Below are 24,839 nucleotides of genomic sequence, written 5' to 3'. Positions count from 1 at the left end.
AGGTGATCCATTTGATCATTTCCAAAAGTATTCTTATCTCTTCTTATGAATTCTGAATGAGCCAAATGATATTTAGAACAACCTAAATAAACACCCCCAAAATATATCATCTTCTAGACAAAGTTAAAACCAATGCAAAGTAACTTCTACCCTCACCAGACTCAACACTTGAACTTCCATGTTGAGTCCCTTTACCAGACATCATATGTTGAGTCCCTTTCCTGGACTCTTATGCTGATTCCCAGTTCTGAACTCCCTCAATCTTCCCCAGGTGAGTGTTGGAGAGGCGGGAGACAAGGATGACAAAGGAGACAAGTACTCCATCAAGATCTCTAAGTGCTCCATACCATACCAGTCTTTTTTTTTTTTTAGTTTTTTTGCAAGGCAAATGGGGTTAAGTGGCTTGCCCAAGGTCACACAGCTAGGTAATTATTAAGTGTCTAAGACCGTATTTGAACCCAGGTACTCCTGACTCCAGGGCCGGTGCTTTATCCACTGCACCACCTAGCTGTCCCCAAAACAGCAGTCTTTAATCCACTCCTACTGCCTTGGCACTTAGTAAGACAGGACTCTGGTGCTCAAGGACACCAGATGATGATAGTTTACAATGCTCCCATACACAACAATCCCTAACACCTCCATATTCAGGTCTTCTTAAATTTATGCACCAATCCATGAAGAAGTTAATCTATTCATCTTTGGAGTTTCCATTCAAAGACCCACTCCAATATTTACAGACTCAAGATATACAATCTTTTATGTTATAATCAACTAGCTATCCTAGACCCCAGATTGTACTCTAGTACTACATTCCATTCAGCTAACTTATCATCTGCCTGATCCTACCTCAATGCATACCCCCTAATTCCATTTTCACATACCTGGGAAAAACAAAAGCAAAAAATGAAATTCCCTTACCTAATCATATTTTTCCCTATTAGAAGATAAGGTATGTGAGAATAAGGAGTCTATTTTTAAAATAAATTTTTACCACCAGAGCTTATAGTAATATAGTAAGCATTTAATATATATATATATATATTTTTTTTTTCTAAATTTTATTCATTCAGTCAGTCAGTCAGTCATTAATCCTCTATGTAGCCCTTGACAATTTTTTTGTTGGGGGATGCAGTTCAGAAGAGCTAAAAAGATTGGACAACCCTGTTCTAAAAGGTTCTTGAAAAGTGCAACAATAGAGTTCATAGATTTTAATCAGCTGTAAAAACTTCCAGTCATACTTGCCCATACCCAAAGACTACGTATGAAATATCTTAAATTTCTTAACTAAATAAAAAGGATTCAGCCCCTGAAGGATGATTAATAGGTGATGATTTTTATGATCATAGCAATTTACAAAGACAAAATTGTCATCACAAGAAGTGGTAGTAGTCTCTAAAAATCCTATGTGGTTTGCAAAAAAATCTAGCAGGAATCATTTTCTTACCGATGTTGCTGTTGAAACTTCCAGAGTTTGGTGTATACATCAAAAGTTCGTCCAAAATAGGATTGCCACTGCTTTTGTCCATACTGTGGCAAATCTCTGTAACAACAAGGGTACATTTATTTGTAAAATGCACCAAGTTAAACATTTTAAAAATCACATAAATTGTTAATACAGACAGTTCAGAAACACTTTTGATGAGACTGTAATTAAAAAATGTATAGCATATCATGCCAGAAATAGCAATGCTATAATTGGTGTGTTTTATCTATAAAGAATCATGCTTATTCTGAAGACATAAAACACCAAGTTTTAAATGTATATTGTACATAGAGAAAATTTACATTGTATTGTGAAAAAAGCATTGAATTTGTAGTCAAGAAATCTGTGTTAAAATCTAAAGTGACACAATTTGTATAGCCATAGATTAATAATACAATAAAGAAATAACAGCTAACTTTCTATAGCACTTTAAGGTTTGCAAGGCACTTTACAAATATTTTCTCATTTGATCCCAATAACAAATTAAGAGCTATTTGTCCTATTTTCCAGATGAAACCAAGAGAAGTTAAGGCACCCTGCCATAGTCACACAGCTACCAGTTATATGCAGCAATTTGAAATTAGGTCTTTCTGACTCCCAAATGCAGCATCTCAACTACTAAACCACCTAGCTGCATCAAAGCAGCTTCTCTGAGACTCAGCTAACCTCATTTGTAAAACAGGGAAACATATATACTATTTATAGCTCAAAAGGTTGTTATAAAAGCAAATCATAAACAATAAAAACCTATAGACTGTGGGCTACTTATTACTGTATAAATATAGATGAAATTCATTCATTCAACAAGATTTTTTTTTAAATTTGTATCAATTCACAAATTTCCATGTCATCCTTGTTCAGAAGCCACGCTAATTTTCTCTGTATCATTCTAATTTGGTGTATGTGCTACTAAAGAGAACATATGATAAGTACTTTTCAAGTACCTCTTATGTTCAAAGTCTTGGGTTAAGTGTATGGGATAAAAGACCTTATTCTCAAGGAGTCTACAACCAAAGCATAAAGAATCAAACAATAAACGAGAACTTGCTTATTTCAGGCTATTTGTTATTCAACCAATACCTCAAGGAATTTTTTTCATTATCTCTTTGTCATCTTTGTTCGAGGAAAATCTCTGATAATCTCACAAACAAGGACAAACCACTAAGTGAATAATGAATCTTAGCTGGCTTTTACACCTAGTCTGTCAGTCAAACATTTATTAAGCATCTACAATGAGGAAGGTAATGTATTAAGCACTTGAGATACAAAGAAAGGCAAAACTCCTGCCTTCAAAAAGCTTAAAATCTAATAGGAGAAGACAACATACAAATAACTATATACAAACAAATAATAGGAAGTGAATATAATTAAAAGAGGGAAAGGCATTAGATTTAGAGAGGACTGGGAAAGTGAAATTTTAGCTGGGACTTAAAAGAAGCTAGGGAAGCTAAGGAGAAAGGAAATATTCCAGCCATGGTGGGAAAGAGAAGGGAGACAGCCATTCAAAATGACTAGTCCAGAGATGGAATGTTTTGTTCATGAAAATAGCGAGGAGACCAGTGTCACTGAATCACAGAATATGTGGAGGATGCAAGAAATTAGAATACTGGAAAGTGTAGGGATAGGCTATAAAGGGTTTTGAACCACAAACAGGATTTTATATTTGATCTTGGAAGTGATAAGGAGCCTCTAGAGTTAATCAAAGAGGAGAATGACATGGTCAGACTTGTACTTTAGAAAGATCACTTTGACAACTGATTAGAGGAAGGACTGAAGGAAGGAAAAACTTATGACAGCTGGCAGACAAACAGCAGGCTATTGCCTATTGTGCAAACAAAGCAAAGAAGGCCTGTACTAGAGTGATGGAAGGATTAGAGAAGAGAAGGGGACCTATACAGAGATGCTGCAAAGGTAAAATCGACAGACTTGGCAAAAGACTGGATATAGAGAAGAGTGAGTGAGGAGTCAAGAATGACACTCAGACTGTGAACAAGGGTAAGTGAGAGTGTGGTGGTGCCCTCAATAACAGTAGCAAAGAAATTAGGAAAATGGTAGTGTTTGGAAAGAAATAATATGAATTCAATTTTGGACACATTAAATTTTAAGATGTCTAAAGAACATCCAGTTCAAGATATCCAACAGGCAGTTGGAAATGCAAGGATAGAGATCAGCAGAGAGAGATTATGGTTGAATAAGTAGATTTGAAAACCACCAAAGGATAATCCAATCCATGGCAGCTAATGAGATCATCAAGTGGCACATAAAAGTGAAGAAGACCCAGGATAGGGTCAGTCTGAAACCTACCATTAGTGAACATAACCTAGATGAAGTTCCAGTAAAGAAGACTGAAGAGGAGTCAGGTACATAGGAAGAATATCAAGAGAGGTGTGTCAAGAAAATCTAGAAAGAATAGAGTATCAAGGAAAAGAAGATGATTGTTTTAATTGGCCTCATGGTTCATGTTAAAGCAAATACCTAGGTTCATAAATTTGAGAAAATTGGTACTCAGGAAAATGATACCAATACAAGCCATACTGTTATGTGATGCAGCAAGCAGGCAAACAAAGCATATTCATACCATGGCAATATAAAGAGACAGAGGTTTGCTCCCACATGCAATGAACCTATCCCACCAAACAGTATAGTAGAACTGTTAGGGCAAGAATATTCTCCAAGTTAGATTTCAGGTGGCAAGATTACATATCCAAAAAATGGATTTAGCTAAGAACAGATATAGGAGTGGGAATTTCTGTTCAAATCTGAATGTGGTGGTTAGTTAGTTGTCCTTCATTCTCATACAGAACCAAAATGACATCACTTATGTTGGAGCTAAGGTACAGAGTGTTCAAATATGGCAGATCAAACCAATATGGGCTCAGAAGGCTCAATGACATGTTGGGCACAAATAGTCCACATAAACATTTGGAGTTGAGATGTCTCTAAATTTGTGCATCTTGTATTTCTTGTAGGTTTCCACAATTCTGCTTTGCTCATACAGCATAGTGCCTTTATTCATGCAGGTAGGTCATTTTGGGCAGTCCTGTGCTAGTGTTTCTACGTTTTATAATCAATTCCAAAGTTGTTCTGAGACACCTTGAGTATGGCCTTGTATAACTTCTTCTGACCTCCATGTGAGTGTCTGCCTTGTTAAGGTGGCATGCTGGGTAGTGGAGAACCTTGGTTGTTTTAATACTAATTTGTTAAACCAAAATTAGCACAAGTAGCAGAGAATCAATTCATACTATGTTTCATCTCAACCTCAGAGGCTGAATTGAGTGAACAATCAGCTGTGAACAACACAAGTCATACACAAACTCTTCTACCACCTTAGTCTTGACTTGTATTCTTTTCATGTTAAATAATTTACCATCAGTGCAATAGCTGACCTAGATGCTGTTATTTGCCCCATTAAGGCATTCATCTTAGAATTCCTTATGAAATTTGGGTAGGGGGAGTTTCTTTACCTAGACTACAAACTGCTTAAGATAGAAGAAAGAGAATGACTCAAGGTCACTAAAGCAGGGTGAAAAATCATTTGATCAAAAAATCTACCAGTCTTATTTCATCTGACATGGAGTTAATGGTAGGAAAGTACAAATTTTTGATTTTTCTGTTTTTTTCCCATTTAGTAGACAACTAGAATTACTTAGCCTAAATGTCTCCATTTAGAATATTATCATTATGAATAGAATATCAAACAAGACCTATGACACCAAGCAATAAATATAATTTCAACAATATAAAATTTAAAATTATTACAATGATTGACCAGTGTCAAAGGCTGCAGAGAGATAAAAAAATATGAGGACTGAGGAAAAGATCATTCTATTTCACAATTAAGAGATAGTAACTTGGAAAAAGTACAGTAAAAATAGAAACCAGATTATAGAGTTATGAGGAGAGGGAGAGGAAATAACATAGAAACATCTTATATAGATGATCCAACCTCAAGAGAAAAGCCATAAAAGAGAGGAGAGATGTGGGAGGATGGATGGATCAAGTGAGAGGTTTTATTGAGGCTGAGGAAGAAAGACATGGGCATGTGTCTCATCAGTATGGAAGTAGCCAGTAGACAAGGAAAGAATGGTAAGTGAGAGACTGAAGATGATAGAAGGGGCAATATATGGAGAAGAAGGGATGGAATGAGATCACTTGTACATGCCATTTGTCATAGCAAAAGTCACTTTTTCAAGTAAAACAAAGGGGAAGGAAGAGATAATGGTAGAAGCAATCTGGGTAATGAGAAATGAAGGAAAAGTGAGAAGAGAAAATTTTTGCTCAGTTTTTCAATTAAATATGATGTGAGTTTCTTGGCCTAGTGAATAATTGGTAGTAGTTCTTAGCTTTAACTTTTCCTTGCCAAATCACAGAAAAACCAAATGTTAGACCTAGGAAAAAGCTATGGAGAACTAATCTGACCCTTTCATTTAATAATTAAAAAAACTGAGGGCAAGAGGGCCTTTCTCATAGTCATAAGAACATTAGAGATGGAAGAGACTTTCAAAAGACAATTCAATTACAAATTCAAGTCACAGAAAGTATAATTTTTTTTTAAAGTTCCAGTTTTTGTTATATTCTATTAGGGAGGAACATAAAAGGCACAAAAATAAATAATTAAAAGCTACATGCAAGTGACACCTAAACTTAGCCAGGGAAAAATACCAGTGATTCAGAAAAGCAAGAAGGGAGAAGGGAGTGCATTCCAGGCACTTTTTTTTTTTTTTGCTTTTGCAAATGTATGGAGGAGGGGCACTACCTTAGTTTCAGATGAGAACTAATTTGATTTGAATGGAACACAAGACTAATAAACTTATTACACAGGAATCAAATTGTGGAATTTTGCCTTATAATGATTATTTTGACCTTTCATTAAAGTTGGAATGCCAATTAGAAGTCTAATAAAATAGTCCCAAGAAAATGTGTTAAGTGACTGAGTTCAGGCAATGGATATTCAATGGAGAGAAGAGAATGAACACAAGAAATATTATATACAGTGATGTCACGGGTCTGATAAGAGTTAACATTGTAAATTGGAGTATCTGAGATAAAGTTTGGATTGACAGAGTGGTACAGATCATTTAGGCTCAGAGCTCTGAGTTTTCTCTTCAGATAGCCTACTGTGAAGATGAAATTTTTATTTTACAATCAACTGTGGAGCGGCAGCATCTTCTTTAACTGCTATTAATTAAAAAAAGGAAGCAAGCATTTATTAAGCACCAACTGTGTACCAGGTAAAGCATTTTACTAATATCTCTTTTAATCTTCATGACAACCACAAAAGGAAGGTGCTGTTGTGACCCCCCATTTTACAATTTAGGAGAGTAAAATACAAGTGATTTGCCCAGGGTCCCAGAGTGTCTTTCCAAGAATATATTTGAACTAAGCTCTTCCACAGACTCCAGACTAAGCACTCTATTTACTTTGCCATTTATCTGACTCAGAACAGAAGGTTTCTGGTTGTAGTTGTTTTTTGTATAATCCTTTCAAAATAAATCAAAGACCCAGGGTCTCAGGTCACTGAATCCTTAAGTATACACTCTAACAGAAAAACCCCTCAGAACATCCTCTTCAAGTGGTCATGGAGCTTCTGTTTTATAATTTTTAATCATCATGAAAAACTTTACATGAGCAACTACCTACAAGTTCATGTTAATTCAACACTAAATAGTAGACTACAGAACATGTCTAAATAAGACCTAATGGTGACTAAAGATAAACAATTAGTAAAGGTCTCTCATTAAAATTTCTTTCCTAATGTAATGTGATTGCCTCTATATATTTTAAAGCAACTAAAGACAAAGATTTTCTAATGAAAACTATTCATGTTAAAAAAGGAAATATTGAAAGAATAATCATGGATGTAATAGACCAAAGTTTTATCAAAAAAGCTAAACACTGGGGCAGCTCGGTGGGGCAGTGGATAGAACACTAGCCCTGGACTCAGGAGGACCTGAGTTCAAATCCGACCTCAGACACTTAATAATTACCTAGCTGCATGATCCTGGGCAAATCAATTAACTCCACTGCCTTGCAAAAACTAAAAATAAAGAAACAAACAAACAAACAAATAAATAAATAAAAATTAAAAAAGCTAAAGACCAATTTCTTTATAAGCTAGGATTTGACTCTTCTTTAAAACACTGAATATATCTTCTGGTCATTATAATTATCAGCAGAGATGGAAAATTAAGGATCCAGAGAATTAAATTAAATGGGACCTACTGAACTGCCTTATAAACTCAAATAACCTTTGAATGCACGTTTAGCAAAAGTATTGATCTATCTATCTCAAGAACAATCTGATTTCTCTAGGTCTTTCCCCCCAAAAAATGTTTGACTATATCTTAGTCAAGGATTAAAAAGTCCTCCACTTTGGTAGGTCAAATAAGGAAGAATAGTTGTGCCACAATCTTTCCTAGAAAAAACTGCAGCAAATGGATGTCAAATGAGTTTTCAGAGTGCTCTTGTTGAACAGCAGTTGTAAATTAATAAGCTAAACTCAAAACTGAATACAAGGAAGAAATGAAGTTGAATCATATTAGGGAAATTTTGCAGAGCTCACAATGATCACAAGTCATTCAATGTCATAATAGCACATTTTTTTTAACACCAATACTTTTCTGGTGATATTGTTTATAATAAAATATCACAACATAGTTGCAGAGGACCAGCAGAGAGGTAGTTATGAATTAGTTGCATTCTGAAAAATTCTGAAGAAAGATTTTCAGAGCATGAAATTCAAGCTATCAATAAAAAAGTGCTCCAAATTACTAGCAAAGGAAAAACCAATGAAAAATAACTTTAAGATTTTAACTTTGCTCCTACAAGAATAAGTGACGATGAAAGAGTAAAGTAACAGCTGTCAAAAGTACTGAGAAAGAGTGCAGCTGTAGGGACAGGGCAATCAATTGATCAAACTATTCTGAAAATACATTTGGAACACTACCAAAAAAAGTCACTAAAGTATAGATGTACTTTAATATACCAATACCACTACTATACATATTTGCCAGAAAGAGATCAAAGAAAGAGGGAAAGGAGCCACATGTATGAGAATGTTTATTATATTATTTATTGTTGTAGACGAGACCTGAGAGAAAAGAGGGCATCCATTAAGTAGGAAATGACTAAACAAATTATGGTCTATTAATAGAGAAAAAAGATAAAGGACAGATTTAGAAAACACATGGGAAGACTTGTATGAACTCAATCAAAAATGAAATAAGCAAAAGCAAGAGAACAATGACTACAATAATGTAAAGTGAAACAATTTTGAAATACTTAAGAACTCTGATCAATGCAATGATGAATTATGATTTCAGATTAATGATGAAACAAGCCTCCCACCTATTAGTAGAGAAGTGAAGGACTAGGAGAACATGAGATACATTTTTAGTGATAAAAAAGTGAGAGAATGATTATTAAATAACAAATTATTGGAAGGATTCCTGACCATTTCACCTAGATGTTACCCCACTCAATCAGAAAACCTAACAAAGAATTTAATATAGGGTAAATTACGGTTCACTGTGCTCCACTTTGGAAGGTTTGGGTTGGGGAAGATCCTTTGTCTAGACTGCCTGAGGCTGGAACAGTCTGGGAGTGAGAGTGAATAGAGTTCCAACCATCAGCCCCTCATTAGAATGGGTGCACCTCTAATTATAATATTTATTCTTCTCATTGATTATTAACTGATAGGAGTTGATTGGAATTCTCAGGAATACCCAACTATTCCAAGGGCATATATAAATGGTAAGTTTCACAGGGGTCGTTGGCATTCAAGAGTGTCACATATCCCTTTTATTAATTATCTGCTAGCATGACTAATTATTAATTAGCCAGAAACTATTTCTCACAAACTTTTTATACATCACAAATCTGCAAGGTCAGAAAACTGCTGAGAAATGATAATGATGCAAAAAAAAGGAAAAGGTACAAGTCCTTTCTTTTTTTTTTTACAAATATGATCTCATTTGATCCTTACAACAATCCTGGGAGGTAGTTGATGTTTTTATTTCCATTTTACAACTGAATAAAGTGAAGTAGTGTACTCTTTTTTTAAAAAACATATTTCCATATTAGTCATGTTGTGAAAGAGAAATTAGAATAAAGGGAAAAGAAAAAAAACATGAGAAAAAAAGGAAAACATAAAAGAAGTTTTTAAAAAATGAATGTGGTGTGCTTTGCTCTGCATTCACTCTCCATAGTTTTTTCCTTTGGATGTGGATAACACTGTTCATAGAAAGTCTCTTAGTATTATTCTTAATCTCTGAATTGCTGAGAAGAGCTACATCCATCATAGCTGATCATCTCACAATGTTGTTGTTAATGTACAATGTTCTCCTTGGTTCTGCTAATTTCACTTAGCATCAGTTCATGCAAGCCTTTCTTTGCTTTCTAAAGTCTGACTGCTTAGGATTTCTTACAGAATAGTAGTGCTCCAAAACATTCATATACCATAACTTGTTCAGTCATTCCCCAAATGATGGACATCCCTTCAATTACTAATTCCTTGTCATTACAAAAAACAATGTTGCTCTTATGGCTACAATGGTGGCACTAGAAGTTATTTTTCATATCACAGATCAAAGAAATGATGACTAATTTTCCTCAATTAATTTATCAAAACCAACATTAGTACATATTTTAAGTTGGTCAATTCTAAATATTGCTACATGAATCCAGTTATTTTCCCCCATCAGCACATACATCAAAATTTGTAAAATAAAGTTTAGAACTCAAAATTCATTTTAACTTAACAACTGAAATTCACCGCAAAACTTTCACCTTTCCATAATCAAAATGGAAACTTGAAGGGTTATGGGATGTTCCATATTCCTCAGATCAAGTATAACGATTATAATTTTTTTTTTTACTTAAGAGCCTGCAGATGTGGATTCTGTTTTAATTTTCTTTAAGTGCTCTTGCTTCAGCAATTAAATTCTACCAAATCATTCAAAGAAGTCCATAAATATCCACTTTCAAAATGTTCTTTTTTTAAATTTTTTTCACATTACTTTAATATTCCTGTTATAAAATTAAACAAAATCTCTCTCTCACACACACACACACACACATATATAGAAAGAGAAAATTCACGAAAAATAAAGTGAGAGAAGTGTGCTTCAGTCTGTATTTAGATATCACCAGCATTCTTTATCATAACTCCATCAGAGAAACTGCTTCAATATTTTTTCCCAGTTGCTATTTGCTAGCTATATTTCTCTCCATCTTATTCCTTCCCACCACCATTTATTCTGTTCTCTCTTTCCTTTCACCCTGTCCCTCCTGAAAAGCATGTTGCATTTGACTACCCTCTCCCCATGACCTTTCCTCTCTTCTATCACCTACACCTCTCCCTGTCCCCTTTCTCCCATCCCTTTCCTCTCCTGTTTTCCTTTGGGGTAAGATAGAATTCTATACCCAATTGAGTGTTTATGTTATTTTCTCTGAGAGCCACTTATGATGAGAGTAAAGGTTCACTCATTCCCCCTCACCTTACCCCTCCACTTCACTCCATTGCAAAAGTTTTTTCTTGTCTCTCATGTGAAATATATTAGCCTATTCCCACTCTCCTTTCCCTTTCTCCCAATATAGTCCTTTCTTACTCATTAACTCCATATTTATGATATATTATGCCTTTATTTTCAGCTCCCTTCTGTGCCTTGTCTATATTTGCTTCTTCTAACTGCCCTAATAAATGAGAAAGTTCATATGAGCTATCAGTATCATCTTCCCATGCAGGAATACAAGCAGTTCAACATCATTAAGTCCCTCATAATTTGTCCTTCCTATCGACCCTTTCTTTGCTTCACCTTAGTCCTTTACTTGAAGATCAAACTTTCTGTTCAGCTCTTGTCATTTCAACAGGAAATTTTGAAAGTCCCCTATTTCATTGAATGTCCTTCTTTTCCCCTGAAAAGAGGCTGTTCAGTTTACTGGGTAGTTGATTCTCAGTTGTAATCCAAGCTCCTTTTTTTTAATCCAAGCTCTTTTAAAACTTCCAGAATATCATATTCCAAGACCTATGAGACCTTAAAGTAAACACTGCTAAATTCTGACAGTAGCTTCATGATATTTGAATTCTTTCTAGTGATTTGTAAAATTTTCCCCTTGTCTTGGGAGTTTGGAATTTGGTTATTCCTGGGCGTTTTTATTTTGGGATCTCTTTAAGGACATGGATCAGTGGATTTCCTCAATTTCCATTTTACTCTCTACTTCTAAAAAACTAGGGCAATTTTCCTGGAGAATTTCTTTAAAAATGAAGTCTGGGGGTCTTTTTGTGGTCATGACTTTCAGGTAATCCAATAATTTTAAAATTATCTCTCCAAGATCTATTTTTCCAAGTCAGTTATTTTTCCAATGAGATAGTACACATTTTCTTCTAATTTTTCATTCTTTTGGTTTTGTTTTCTTGTTTCTTCATTTCTCACAAAGTCATCAGCTTCCCTTAGTTTCATTCTACATCTGAAGGAATTATTTTCTTCAGAGAGAGCTTTTGTATCTTCTTTTCCATTTGGCCAGTTCTGCTTTTTAAGGTATTCTTCTCTTTGACCATTTGGACTGCTTTTCTCATTTGATCTAAAGTGGTTTTTCAGTTATTTCCTTCAGTATTTTTTGTTATCTCCTTCACCAAGCTATTGTCAGTTTTCATAATTTTCCTTCATTGTTCTCATTTTTCTTCCCAATTCTTCCTCTATCTCCCTTACTTGATTTTTCAAACTCGTTTCTGAGCTCTTCCACAGCCTAAGACCAATTCATATTTATCTTAGAGGCTTTAGATACAGAAATTTTGACATTATTATCTCCTGAGTGCATATTTTCATGGTCCATTGAGTCAAAGTAATTGTATATAGTCAGATTTTTTTCCCTTCTGTTGTTTGCTCATTTTCCAGTCAATGACTTGATTTTAACTTTTTTGTTAATGGGGGACTCTGCTTCTAGGATGGAGGACACACTGTACCAAGCTTTTGAGGGGTTTGCAGCTGTTTTCAGGGATACCCCCCAAGGACCTCAATTCCTTCAAGGTCTTATGAGAGGCTCTGACTGCTCTCTTGGCCTGTGGATGATCACAAGTACTCCCTTCTGTCCTGGAACTATGAGGTAAGCCCCTGTTTCACTATGGCAACAAAACTTCTTTTCCTGGAACTGGAATCCCAGATTACAACCTGGATCTGACTATGGACAAAAACAACAGAGTCCTGCCTCAGAGATAGCAGAGAGACCTCTAGAGTCTCCCATTTACCATCCATGGTCAAGTGCTCCTGGGGGGGCATCCGTGCTAGATGGCTCCCTAGGTCTGCTCCTGATTCCTGGGGACCAGGTCTGTGGTGAGGCCTGTGCTAACCTGGGCTATGAGTTCATCTGGTGAGGCAGAGTTTTCCTGTTGATCTTCCAAGTTGTCCTTGGCAATCCTTGGGCTGAGAAGTCTGGAAACCAGATCACATTGCCATGGACCCACACACCCCAAAGGTTGTTCCAGGATGATTGGAGCCATTTTCCTCCAGTGGCCAGTGCTGCACCATGGTCTTTTCTAAACCCAATGTAACATACCTTTTCCATGGATCTTCCAAGTTGTCTCACACCAGAAAATTGTTTTCTTATGTGAACCAATCTAGAACATGATCAGAGCCATAATTTAAAGGCACTTGAAGTGGTCTGGGGGAGAGCTGCCAGGATTTCTTGCCTTTACTCTGTGATCTTAGCTCCACCCCATCAAAATGTTTTTTTCTAAAATATTTGTCTTTCGCTAAACAAGCCTCTTTCTTTCAAGTTGGAGAGTAAGCTAATACTTGAACTAATATGTTCTAAGAACTCCAGAGGAATCTCCAAAAGTTTCAACTGCAAAGTTGCTTTTTCCCTTTGCTTGTAGAATTATCTAGAGATGGGGGGGGGGGGGGGGGATGAAAGCTAGATGGCACAGTGGTTAGAATACTGGCCCTGGACTCAGGAGGACCTGAGTTCAAATGTGGCCTCAGAAATTTGACTTTACTAGTTGTGTGGCCTTGAGCAAGTCATTTAACCCTGATTGCCATTTCCAGTCATTCTGATTCATATCTGGCCACTAAACTCATATGACTCTGGAGAAGAAAGAGAGGCTGGTGACATAACATAGTACCCCTTCACTCAAATCCAATTTATATGCTCATTATGGCATCACCTTCCTGATGTCAGGTCCTTTTCCAGAATGAAGGATAAACAACAACAATAACAACAACCTCAAAGCTCTACCATGGGCCCATTTCTCTATAAATACTCTGGTTTGTTAATCTCTTTAGTTTTCAACTACCACTTCAAAACAGAGGATTCATCAATATGCCTAATCATCTCTAATATCTTCAGAACCTCAGTTTGGCAGTTTCAGTGGTCAATTATACATCTGAATGCACCACAGGTATGTCAAAAATGAATATATCCAAAATGAAATCTGGAAAACAGAAAAGCAAAAAACTAGGCAAAGACCCACATCTCATACAACATTCCAAAATAAAGTTAAAATGGATATAAGATTTAGACATAAAGAGTGTAACCATAGATCAATTAACAAATAAAGAAAAACTCTATCAAATCTATGGAAAGGGGAGAAATTTATGACCAAATAAGAAATGGAGTACATTATAAATTCTCAATGGAATGATTTTGACTATATGAAATTGAAAAGTTTTTGCACTAATAAAAGTAATACAACCAAAATTAGAAGGAAAACAGAAAACTTGGGAGCAATTTTCACAGCTAGAGGTTCTGATAAAAGTCTCCTTTCTGAAATACACAGAGAATTGAGTCAAATTTATATGGTTAAAAGTCATTTCTCAATTGAAAAATGATGAAAGGATATGAACAGGGAGGTTTTCAAATGAAGAAATTAAATCTAAATATAAATGTTTGAAAAATGCTCTATGGGGGTGGCTAGGTGGCACAATGGATAAAGCACCGGCCCTAGAGACAGGAGTACCGAGTTCAAATACAGCCTCAGACACACAATAATTACCTAACTGTGTGGCCATGTGCAAATCACTTAACCCCATTGCCTTGTAAAAAAAAAAACCTAATAAAAAATTTTTTTTAAATGCTCCAATCATTACTGATTAGAGAAATGCAAATTAATACAACGGTACCACCTCATACCTATCAGATTGGCTAAGATGACTAAAAGGGAAAACGATCATTACTGGAGAGGTTGTAGAAAGACTGGGACAATAAGGCACTTTTGGTGGAGATGTGAACTGATCTAACCATTCTGGAGAGTAATATCGAACTATGCCAAAGAACAATAAAACTAATTATAACCTTTGATCCATTAATACCTATTTTCAAAATAAATCATAAGAAACTGGGAAAAGTCCTACATGTTCAAAAATGTTTATAGCAGCTCTTTTTTTGTAGTGACAAAGAACTGGAAATTGAAGAGATCCTCATAAATTGGGGAATGACTGTTATGGTTTATGGGGCATAAGTTATACTTTATGAATGCTATAGTGTACTACTTTTCTATAAGAAACTATGACTGGCTGGACTTTAGAGAAGGATGGAAAGAATTTCATGAACTGATGCAGAGAAAAAGGAGCAGAGCCAAGAGGACATTATATACATTAACAACAGCATTGTGAGTTGACCAACTATGATGGATGTAGCTCCCCTTAGCAGTTCAGAGATCTAGGACAATCCTAGGAGACCTGTTATGGACAATACTATCCACATCTAGAGGAAAACAAACAAAACAAGAAAAAACCCACAGAATTTCAATAGATATTATGTTCACTTTTTAAAGACTCCTCTTATATTTTTTTCCTTCCTATCCCCATGGTTTTCTTTACCCTTAGTCCCAATTCCTCATACACAAAATGATGAATCTGTAAATATGTTAAACAAAAACAAACCTGTACAACTTTTAGTAGATTGTTCACTGCTAGGTCAGGAAGGGAGGGTGATAGAAAATTGCAAAACTTATAAATATGCAATTGGATGAATGTTGAAAAAGTTTCATAGCATGTAAGTGAAAAAATGAAATAATATATCAATAAAAAATAACAAAATTGTTGAGTGATTTTATTTCTTAGGGAGCATGATGCTTCTAAGTATAATGGAAAGATATATGATGGGAATAAATAGGCTAAAAATATTACCACAAATGATTTATATACAGGAAGTAGTGTAGGTAAAAGTTATAATCAGTTTCTCAATAATTACATTATTTGATTTGTTCTCCCACTCAGGTTTTCCCTTAGGGCAGTTCAGAACTTGAATTGTTCCTAATTATATACAACAGAAAGGAAAAGGGCTCTAAGCTTCCATGAAAACATTTAGGTTAAAGTGACACAAAATATAGGACAAGCTTTATTTATCTTGTTAAAAAAAAAGTCAAAGTACACCGCAGCCTCCCAAAGAGTAAAGAAATTGCAAATTCTATCTCATATAACAGGCACCTCTGCAATCCCTCTACCACTACCACCACCAACTCTGATGGGGGAAAGAACTTAAGGCTAATATAGAGCTAGAAATCATCAGATGATCCACTCTAATCTTTTATTCTTTGTTCAATTTCCTTTTAAAGGTTTAAAGTCCAAGAGTATAATAAATAGCTCAAGTATTCATCAGTAGGAATAAAGAACATAAAATTTTTTTTGGCTTTTGCACTTACTTGATCTATCTCAAAATGTCAACTGCTACATAAATGTGAATATCATTTATTATTATTATTTCTCTAATAACATCATATTCTTCTGTGTCATCATAGCATAGGACAGATTCTAAGTTTTTAAAGACAGGCCAGCTAAGTACAAATTCTATCAAATTACAGTAGTAGACTATGTTCTCACTAAGAAGGAACAACCCAAATAAGAGTACTTATACTTGGGGCAGCTAGGTGGCATAGTGGATAGAGCACCGGCCCTGGAGTCAGGAGTACCTGGGTTCAAATTGGCCTCAGAGACTTAATAATTGTGGCCTTGGGCAAACCACTTAACCCCATTTGCCTGGCAAAAACCTTAAAAAAAAAAAAGTACTCATACTTCCCCAGTTGATAAATGGTCAAAGTATATGAACAGGTAGCTTTCAGAAGAAATCAAAGCTATCTCTAGACCCCTACAAAAAAAGGTTCTTAATTATTAGTGATTAAAGAAATGCATATTAAAATAGCTCTAAACAACTCACAACTATCAGGTTGGTTAACAATACAGAAAAGGGAAATGTCAAATTCTGGAGATACTATGAAAAAACAAGGTCACTAATATACTGTTGGGGGACTTCTGAACTATTTCAATCATTATATAGAATAATCTGCAACTTGGCCCAAAGAACTATAAAACTGTACATACTCTTTGATACCAATTCCAAAATTGTACCTCAAAGAGAGCAAAGGAAAAGGAAAGGATTCATAAGTACAAAAATATTTATAGCAACTGTTTTTGTGCTAAAAAGAATTGGAAATTTAGCCTAGAAGGCCCAAAACCTATTTCAGCACTTCTTTGCTCAAGCATTAGATGTTCATCAATTGGAGGATGACTGAACAAGTTATGATATATAATTGTGATCTATGACTTTGCTAGAATGCTAATGTGCTATGACAAAGGATTGAGGAGGACAGTTTCCAAAAAGCCCGGAAATCCTATATGAATTGATGCAGAGTGAAGAGAACTGGTAGATTCTGAGTACACATTGAAATATAATTGTTCACATTATTTTTCTTTTTCTTGCAAAATGGTTAATATGGAAATATATTTTGCATTACTTCATACATATGGTTGATATTATATTGCTTGCCTACTTAGTGGGTCAGGGAGCCACCAAAGAAAGGAAGAGAATTTGGAACTCAAAAAATTTTTTTTTAATGAATGTCAAAAATAATAAATTTTATTTTTAAAAGGAGTAATCACAATGATAAAATAATGGATTATTCAAAAAAATCACAAGTAGGGGCAGCTAGGTGACATAGTGGATAGAGCACCAGCCCTGGAGTCAGGAGTACCTGAGTTCAAATCCGGCCTCAGACACTTAATAATTACCTAGCTGTGTGGCCTTGGGCAAGCCACTTAACCCCACTGCTTTGCAAAAAACTAAAAAAAAAAAATCACAAGTACTATTCTCAAAATTATTGTGCATATTCATATTGATATATCCTATCCACTATATAATCTAATATGAAATGCTATGACTTGGATTTAAAAAGAGGACTATATCCCTGGAGTGAGACATTTAATACTGATAGCTCCTTATATAGTGTGAGACTGAGAAGAAGCAGAGGAAGGAAGGCAAAAAACAGAAAAAAGGAAGGTAAATAGAATGACTTCAAATGAGAAAGAGAACTAAGTCTTAAGACACCAGACTTAGAGGCCACCTAAGGGAGATAAAATTCTTCTTTGTTTGAAAGAATATAGGGATGTTCCTCTGAAGGCTATTAAGATGTCCTACAAAAATATATTAGGAAAAACAACTTTACAGAGGAAATTAGTGTCATAGGAATATTATAATAAAGAGGGGGTACCTCAAGTAACATTATAGTGGGTTGAGAGGATGGTGTGATAGGGTCTTGTTATAATACAGGAATGAAATTACTGGAATATAATGTTGATTGAGGTCATATTATGGAGGGCATACCTAGAAAAAGGTCTTGGAAATCAATGTAGCAAGAAATCTGGAATGAGAAAAAATGTGCTAAAGTGCAGTAGGATAGGAACATGCCAAGAAATTATCACACAAATACAGATTAGTTGTCAGGACTAAATAATAAGTCATGTGAAAAAGGTCGAAGGGTTTTAGTGAACTGCAAACTAAGTGAGTCAAGAGCAAGATATAACAAAAAGTTAAGAAAATCTTAAGCTATTATTAAGAAAAGTATAAAAATTTTAAAAAAGAGAGAAGTAATAATTCACTGTACTCTGCCCTGGTAAGAAGCAACCAGTGGATAGAGTGCTGGCCTTGATTCAGGAAAACCAGAATTCAAATCTGGATTCAGATGCTTATTAGTTAAGCGTCCTAGGCAAGTCGCTTAACCTGGCTCTGTCTTTTTTCCCCTCATTTGTAAAATGAGGATAATAATACCCAAGTCCTAGAGTTGTTATAAGAATAAAATGAAATTATATTTGTAAAGTGCTTTGCAAACCTTGTAATACCACATAAATGCTAGGGCTAGGGGGGAAAACTTCACATCTAAAGCAGTATACTGTGATGAAGAGCAATGGATCTGGTTCTAGAAACAAGATACCTGGGTTCAAAATCCACTCTTGCTACAACCTGTGTGATCTTGGGTAAATAATTTAACCTTCCTGGGCTTCTGATCTTCCTCAAAAATGAAGTACAAAAACATTATTATGATCCTATGATTTCTAAGGTTCCCTTCTAGCTAAGGATCTGTTTCTATGATCTGAAGTCCTAAGTTCAAAATCTGTTAAGTCAGTATATTAGGAAATTGATCAAGTCAACCTCTCTAAAGCTTAGATGCCTCATTTATAAAATGAGGGACTGAGTTTAGATAACCTCTAAAGTACATTCCAGCTCTAAATCTAGAATCCTAAGGAATATAATATTTAGGTCTGCATACTACATTTTAGGGAGAACATGGAGAGACTGAAGTACAACTAGAAGATAGAAACCAGGAGATGGCTCCACAGCTTTAGGACAAAATTATATAATCTAAAATATTAAAATTATGTAGCTTGCTTCTAGAATTCAGAATTGAAACAATTGGAAAGTTGCAAAACAAATTTCAGCTGTGATTATGGTTAGTCCTTGACATCTGAAGTCATTTTTTCTTTCACTTTTCTTTCACTTCATCTTTTATCCTTCTTTTCTTTGCTGTATTTAAAAAGAAGTTTCTTGACAGTTCCTATTATTTTGTCATTGTTATCACTGATTGCATTTGTTTACCCTTTTTGTGCTTCTTGTCTTTGGGGTGTTTGAAAAGCAAATTATTTTTTTTTAGGTCTGTTTCCTAAGAATGCTTCAAATACTTCCTTATTCTTATGATTATTATTATCTATCTTTTTCTCATTTATTCTAAGATAAGATTTGCAGGGTATGTGTCACTTTGGCCTGCATTTTGAATTCTACTGCTGTTTGGAATACATTATTCCCTCCTCCATTTACTGATAGGTTTGGAATATTTTTTGTGTTATTTGAATTACCTTTCCTTTATATTTGAAGGTCTTTCTCCTTTTTCCCTTGTAGAATTTATTTCTCATTGGAATCATTGAATTTAATCATGAATTTAAATCTTAGTTGCTCTTGTTTTAGTCGTGTATTGTTTTTTTTACCTGGAGGGCATCCATGGATACTTTCAAAAGGTACTTTTACATTCTGTGTTAAGAAGTACTAGGTAGTAGTCTTTAATTATTGCTGCATTGTGGCTGGGTTTTGAGGGATAGACTTATCCTTAAGTGGTCTTTGCAAACAGGTTTTGAAATCAATATTTCATGATTGTAAAAAGATAATAAAATCTTTTAATGCTTTTTTAAATCTCTTCTTTGATATTGTTCTTTGCTTCTGTGTATTTCCATTCTCAATAAGTTCAGTTATTCTCTCAGTTGTTTCTTTGGTGAGTCTTGCCACTAAAGATTCAAATTCTCCTATTCTGTTAATTATTTCTGCTGTGCAGGCCATGAATTATGCTCTCACTATTCTAATTTCTCTTTTAGGTCATTCAACAACAGGATGGTATGGTTCCAAGTTTCATCAAAGTCCACAAGACTCACATCAAGTGCTGAATCATTTTGCCTTGCTTTGCAATATTTATTCACTGGTGCCCAGGAATCATGTTTCTGGATCAAGATCCATTACTCTTCACTACAGTGTATTGCTTTAGATATTAAATTTCCCCCCCTAGCTCTTGCATTATGTGGTGTTATCGTATTTCCTTTTGCTATTCATATGTTCCCTGCTAGTTTATCTGCATATGGTGAAGAGCTTTAAGTTCTCTTCCACAATTCCTCCAGTAATTTCAATCTTTTTTCCTCTATTTTCTCCTATTGCCCACTTTTGGACTACCTTTCCTTTAATGGGAGTTTCCTTCAGTGTTAATTTCAAGGTGTCTCAGCCTCTTCCTACATTAAGCAGTTCATGGTTTACCAGCCTAGGTATCTGGCCCAAATGACTTTGAGGAGGACAGAACATGCCCCAGCTGGTTGCTCTTTCCCTCAGTTTTAGTGGAATGCCACAGTTCCCTGGTCTCCACTCACCACCCCCAAGACAGATCAAGTCTTGTTCGCTCAGTTCTTTATTTCTCTGGTCCAATGGCATAGTGTTAGCCCAATGGCCATTATGTACTCAATAATTATTTTGCCTTTTGTAGTTCGGGTCTCTTTGGTCCTTAGAAGAAAGGGGTGGGTAGTGGGGGTCACACAGCTAGGCAATTATTAAATGTCTGAGGTTGGATTTGAACTCCTAACTCCAGAGCTGGTGCTCTATCTACTGTGCCACCTAGTTGTCCCTGGCTTCAGATACTTAATAATTGCTTAGCTGTCTAATCTTGGGCAAGTCACTTACCCTCACTGTTTTGCAAAAACAAAAAAATAGCATATAAGAAGATGCTGAGTGGGTGTACATTAGAGATTAGAGAATACTGTTTTTTGCAATTAATTCACTGGGCTTTTTTTTTTTTTACCTCGTTTAGGGTCTTTATGTTTAGGTTCTTGTTAGGTCCCGGATAACAAAGAGCTAAAGCTATTTTATCTGTGGCACAGTATAACTATATATTTTTTAATTTTTAGAAAGGTTTTATTTTGAGCTTTACACTTTCCCCCCCACCCCTCACAGAAGACAGTTTGCTAGTCTTTACATAATTCCCATAGTATGCATTGATCTAAGTTGAATGTGATGAGAGAGAAATCATATCCTTAAGGAAGAATTATATAGTATTAGATATAGCAGAATTACATAATAAGACAAGATTTTTTTTTAAATTAAAGACAATAGTGCTTGGTCTTTGTTCAAACTCCACAATTCTTTCTCAGGATACAGATGATATTCTCCATCACAGATACCCCCATATTGTGCCTGATTGTTGCCCTCTTGGTATAAGCAAATCCATTAAGGTTGATCATCACTGCCATGTTGCAGTTAGTGGATACAATGTTTTTCTGGTTCTGCTCATCCTGCTCAGCATCAGTTCATGCAAATCCTTCCAGGCTTCCCTGACTTCCCATCCCTTCTGTTTTGTTTTGTTTTTTTAAGAAAGAGGTTATTTATTTTGAGTTTTACAATTTTTTGCCTATTCTTGCTTCCCCCCCCCCCCCCACAGAAGGCATTCCGTTAGTGTTTACATTGGTTCCATGTTATACATTGATCTCAGTGGAATGTGATGACAGAGAAATAAAATTACATAATGCTTTTTTTTTTCTGATTTGATGGTAATAGTCCATAATTCTTTCTCTGGATACGGATAGTATTCTCCATTGCAGATAGCTCAAAATTATTCCTGCTTGTTGCACTGAAGGGATGAGCAAGTCTATCAGGGTTGATCATGACCCTCATGTTGCTGTTAGGATGTACAATGGTTTTCTGGTTCTGCTCATCTTGTTCAGCATGCAAATCCCTCCAGGCTTCCCTGAATTCCCATCCCTCCTGGTTTCTAATAGAACAATAGTGTTCCATCACATACATATTCCACAGTTTGTTAAGCCATTCCCCAATTGATGGACACTCCCTCAGTTTCCATTTCTTTGACACCAAAAACAGAGCTGCTATGTGATGTTTTTACCCTTTTTCATAATGTCTTCAGGGTATAGACCCAGTAGTGGCATTGCTGGATCAAAGGGTATGCACATTTTTGTTGCCCTTTGGGCATAATTCCAAATTTCTCTCCAGAAAGGTTGGATGAGTTCACAGCTCTACCAATAATGTATTAGTGTCCCAGATTTCCCATATCCCTTCCAACATTGATCATTGTCCTTTCTGGTCATATTGGCCAGTCTCAGAGGTGTGAGATGGTACCTCAGAGATGTTTTAATTTGCATTTCTCTAATAATTAGTGATTTAGAGGAATTTTTCATATGATTATGGATCGCTTTGATTTTCTCATCTGTAAATTGCTTTTGCATATCCTTTGACCATTTATCTATTGGGGAATGGCATGCTTTTTTTTTAAATTTGACTCAATTCTTTGTATATTTTAGAAATGAGTCCTTTGTCAGAAATACTAGTTGTAAAAATTGTTTCCCAATTTACTACATTTCTTTTGATCTTGGTTTCTTCAGTGGTTGTCTGTGCAAAAGCCTTTTAATTTAATGTAATTGAAATAATCTAGTTCATTTTTAATGATGTTCTCCATCTCTTCCTTAGTCACGAACTGCTTCCCTTTCCATAGATCTGACAAGTAAACTACTCCTTGATCTTCTACTTTGTTTATAATGCTGTTTGTCATGTCTAAATTCTGTATCCATTTTGATCTTATCTTGGTATGCGGTGTGAGGTGTTGGTCTAATCTAAGTTTCTTCCATACTAACTTCCAATTTTTATTGAAGAGAGAGTTTTTATCCCAATAGCCAGACTCTTTGGGTTTATCAAACAGCAGATTACTATAATCATTTCCTACTACTGCACCTAGTCTATTCCCCTGAATCACCACTCTATTTCTTAGCCAATATCAGACAATTTTGATGACTAATGCTTTATAATAAAATTTTAAATCTGGTAGATCTAAGCCGCCTTCTTTTGAACTTTCTTTCATTAAATCCCTGGAGATTATCAAATTTTTATTTCTCCATATGAATTTACTTATACTTTTTCCTAACTCATTGAAGTAATTTTTTTTGGTATGGAATTTTGATTGTTATTGTACTAAACAAGTAATTATCATTTTTATTATATTTGCTCAACCTATCCATGAGCAGGTGATATTAACCCAATTATTTAAATCTGATTTTATCTGTGTGAGAAGTGTTTTATAATCGTTTCCAAAGGTTTCAGAGTCTGCCTTGACAGACTCCCAGGTAGTTTATATTGTCTGAGGTTACTCTGAATGGGATTTTTCTTTCTAGCTCTTTCTGCTGTATCTTGTTAGTCATATATAGAAATGTTGAGGATTTATGAGGATTTATTTTATATCTTGCTACCTTGCTAAAGTTGCTAATTTTTTCTAGTAGTTTTTTAGATGATTTTTAGGGATTCTCTAGGTATGCCATCATGTCATCTGCAAAGAGTGAGAGTTTTGTCTCTTCCTTCCCAATTCTAATTCCTTCAATTTCTTTTTCTTCTCTTATTGTTGAATCTAACATTTCTAATATGATACTGAATAATGGTGGTGATAATGGGCATCTTTGTTTCACCCCTGATCTTACTGGGAATGCCTCAAACCTATCCCCACTGCATATAATGTTTGTTCATGGTTTCAGATAGACACTGCTTATTATTCTAATGAGCACACCATATATTCCTATACTCTCTAGTGTTTTTAGTAGGAATGGATGCTGTATTTTGACAAAAGCTTTTCCAGCAACTGTTGATATGATCATACGATTTCTGATAGTTATGTTAATGATATAATTAATTATACTAACAATTTTCTTAATATTGAACCAATCCTGTATTCCTGGGATAATCCTACTTGAACATAATGTATTATCCTAGTGATAACTTGCAATTGTTTTGCTAAGATTCTATTTAAGATTTCTGCATCTATATTCATCAGGGAGCTAGGTCTATAAAATTCATACAATTCTTCATCATTGTCAAAACTTCCATTCATTAGCTTGTCCTCATCTGTGTTTGATGATGAATCACTGTCTTCATATATTGCCTCGTCCTCAGTTTCAGCTAAAGCATTTGAAATGCCCAACTTCTTAAATGACTTGACAACGATCTCAATCTTGATATTGTCCCAAGATCTTTTCACTCAGGTACAAATTTCTCCTATAGTTAATTTCTTCCCTCTTCCTGCTGGTGTCAAACTGCCCCCAGAAGACATCATTCATTGGTTCCATTTGTCTCTCATGGCAGCGTTGAGCTGACATCAAGTGGTTGGTACTGGGATGTCAAAGCCTCCAGGTATGACAGCGAGTTTTGCTCTGCAGCAATCTTCTTTGAGTCTGTTGTTATGTGTGCCCTAAACTGATCAAGCACCAATAGGGGAGGTTTGTGTGAGAGCCCATCTGGTCTCCTGATCCGAACTTTCTTAAGCCAGATCTTCATCCCATCCTATGCCATCCAACCTTGTCATGAATGTGGACAATCATTCCTTGAGAAATGTCTTCTTTTGGCATTGTTTTGCGTTTGAGAAATCAGCATAGGAGGCAGTTTGGTTCCAGCAGAACAAGTTAGAACAACCGTATAATGGCTCTTTTCATGGCCACTTGTCTTCACAAATAGTTTTCACCCCCTTCTTATCAACAGTTCTGTTCCTTGGGCCATCAAATTGAAGGGGGCCTTT

General features: G+C 35.3%; 1 protein-coding gene and 1 non-coding gene across 8 annotated transcripts in view; both read right to left on the bottom strand.

The window, feature by feature from the left end:
- SCAI (suppressor of cancer cell invasion) overlaps positions 1–24,839 on the bottom strand; it is a 214,596-nt gene that overhangs the window by 71,804 nt on the left and 117,953 nt on the right. For all 7 annotated transcript variants that reach the window (XR_012473651.1, XM_074211586.1, XM_074211588.1 and 4 more), the window contains one exon: positions 1,445–1,540. Coding sequence is in view for 6 of the 7 variants with exons in the window: in XM_074211586.1 (XP_074067687.1) it covers positions 1,445–1,540 (96 nt within the window). In the remaining variant the exon portion in view is untranslated. The remainder of the gene's footprint in view (positions 1–1,444; positions 1,541–24,839) is intronic.
- Positions 2,300–2,403, bottom strand: LOC141510542 (U6 spliceosomal RNA). The gene has a single exon (XR_012475010.1). It is a non-coding gene; the product is annotated as a U6 spliceosomal RNA (small nuclear RNA).

Source organism: Macrotis lagotis, chromosome 1, assembly GCF_037893015.1.
Source record: "Macrotis lagotis isolate mMagLag1 chromosome 1, bilby.v1.9.chrom.fasta, whole genome shotgun sequence".
Classification (NCBI taxonomy): Eukaryota; Metazoa; Chordata; class Mammalia; order Peramelemorphia; family Peramelidae; genus Macrotis; species Macrotis lagotis.
The sequence above is the reverse complement of the archived record's forward strand: the minus strand, read 5'-3'. Positions and strand labels throughout refer to the sequence as shown.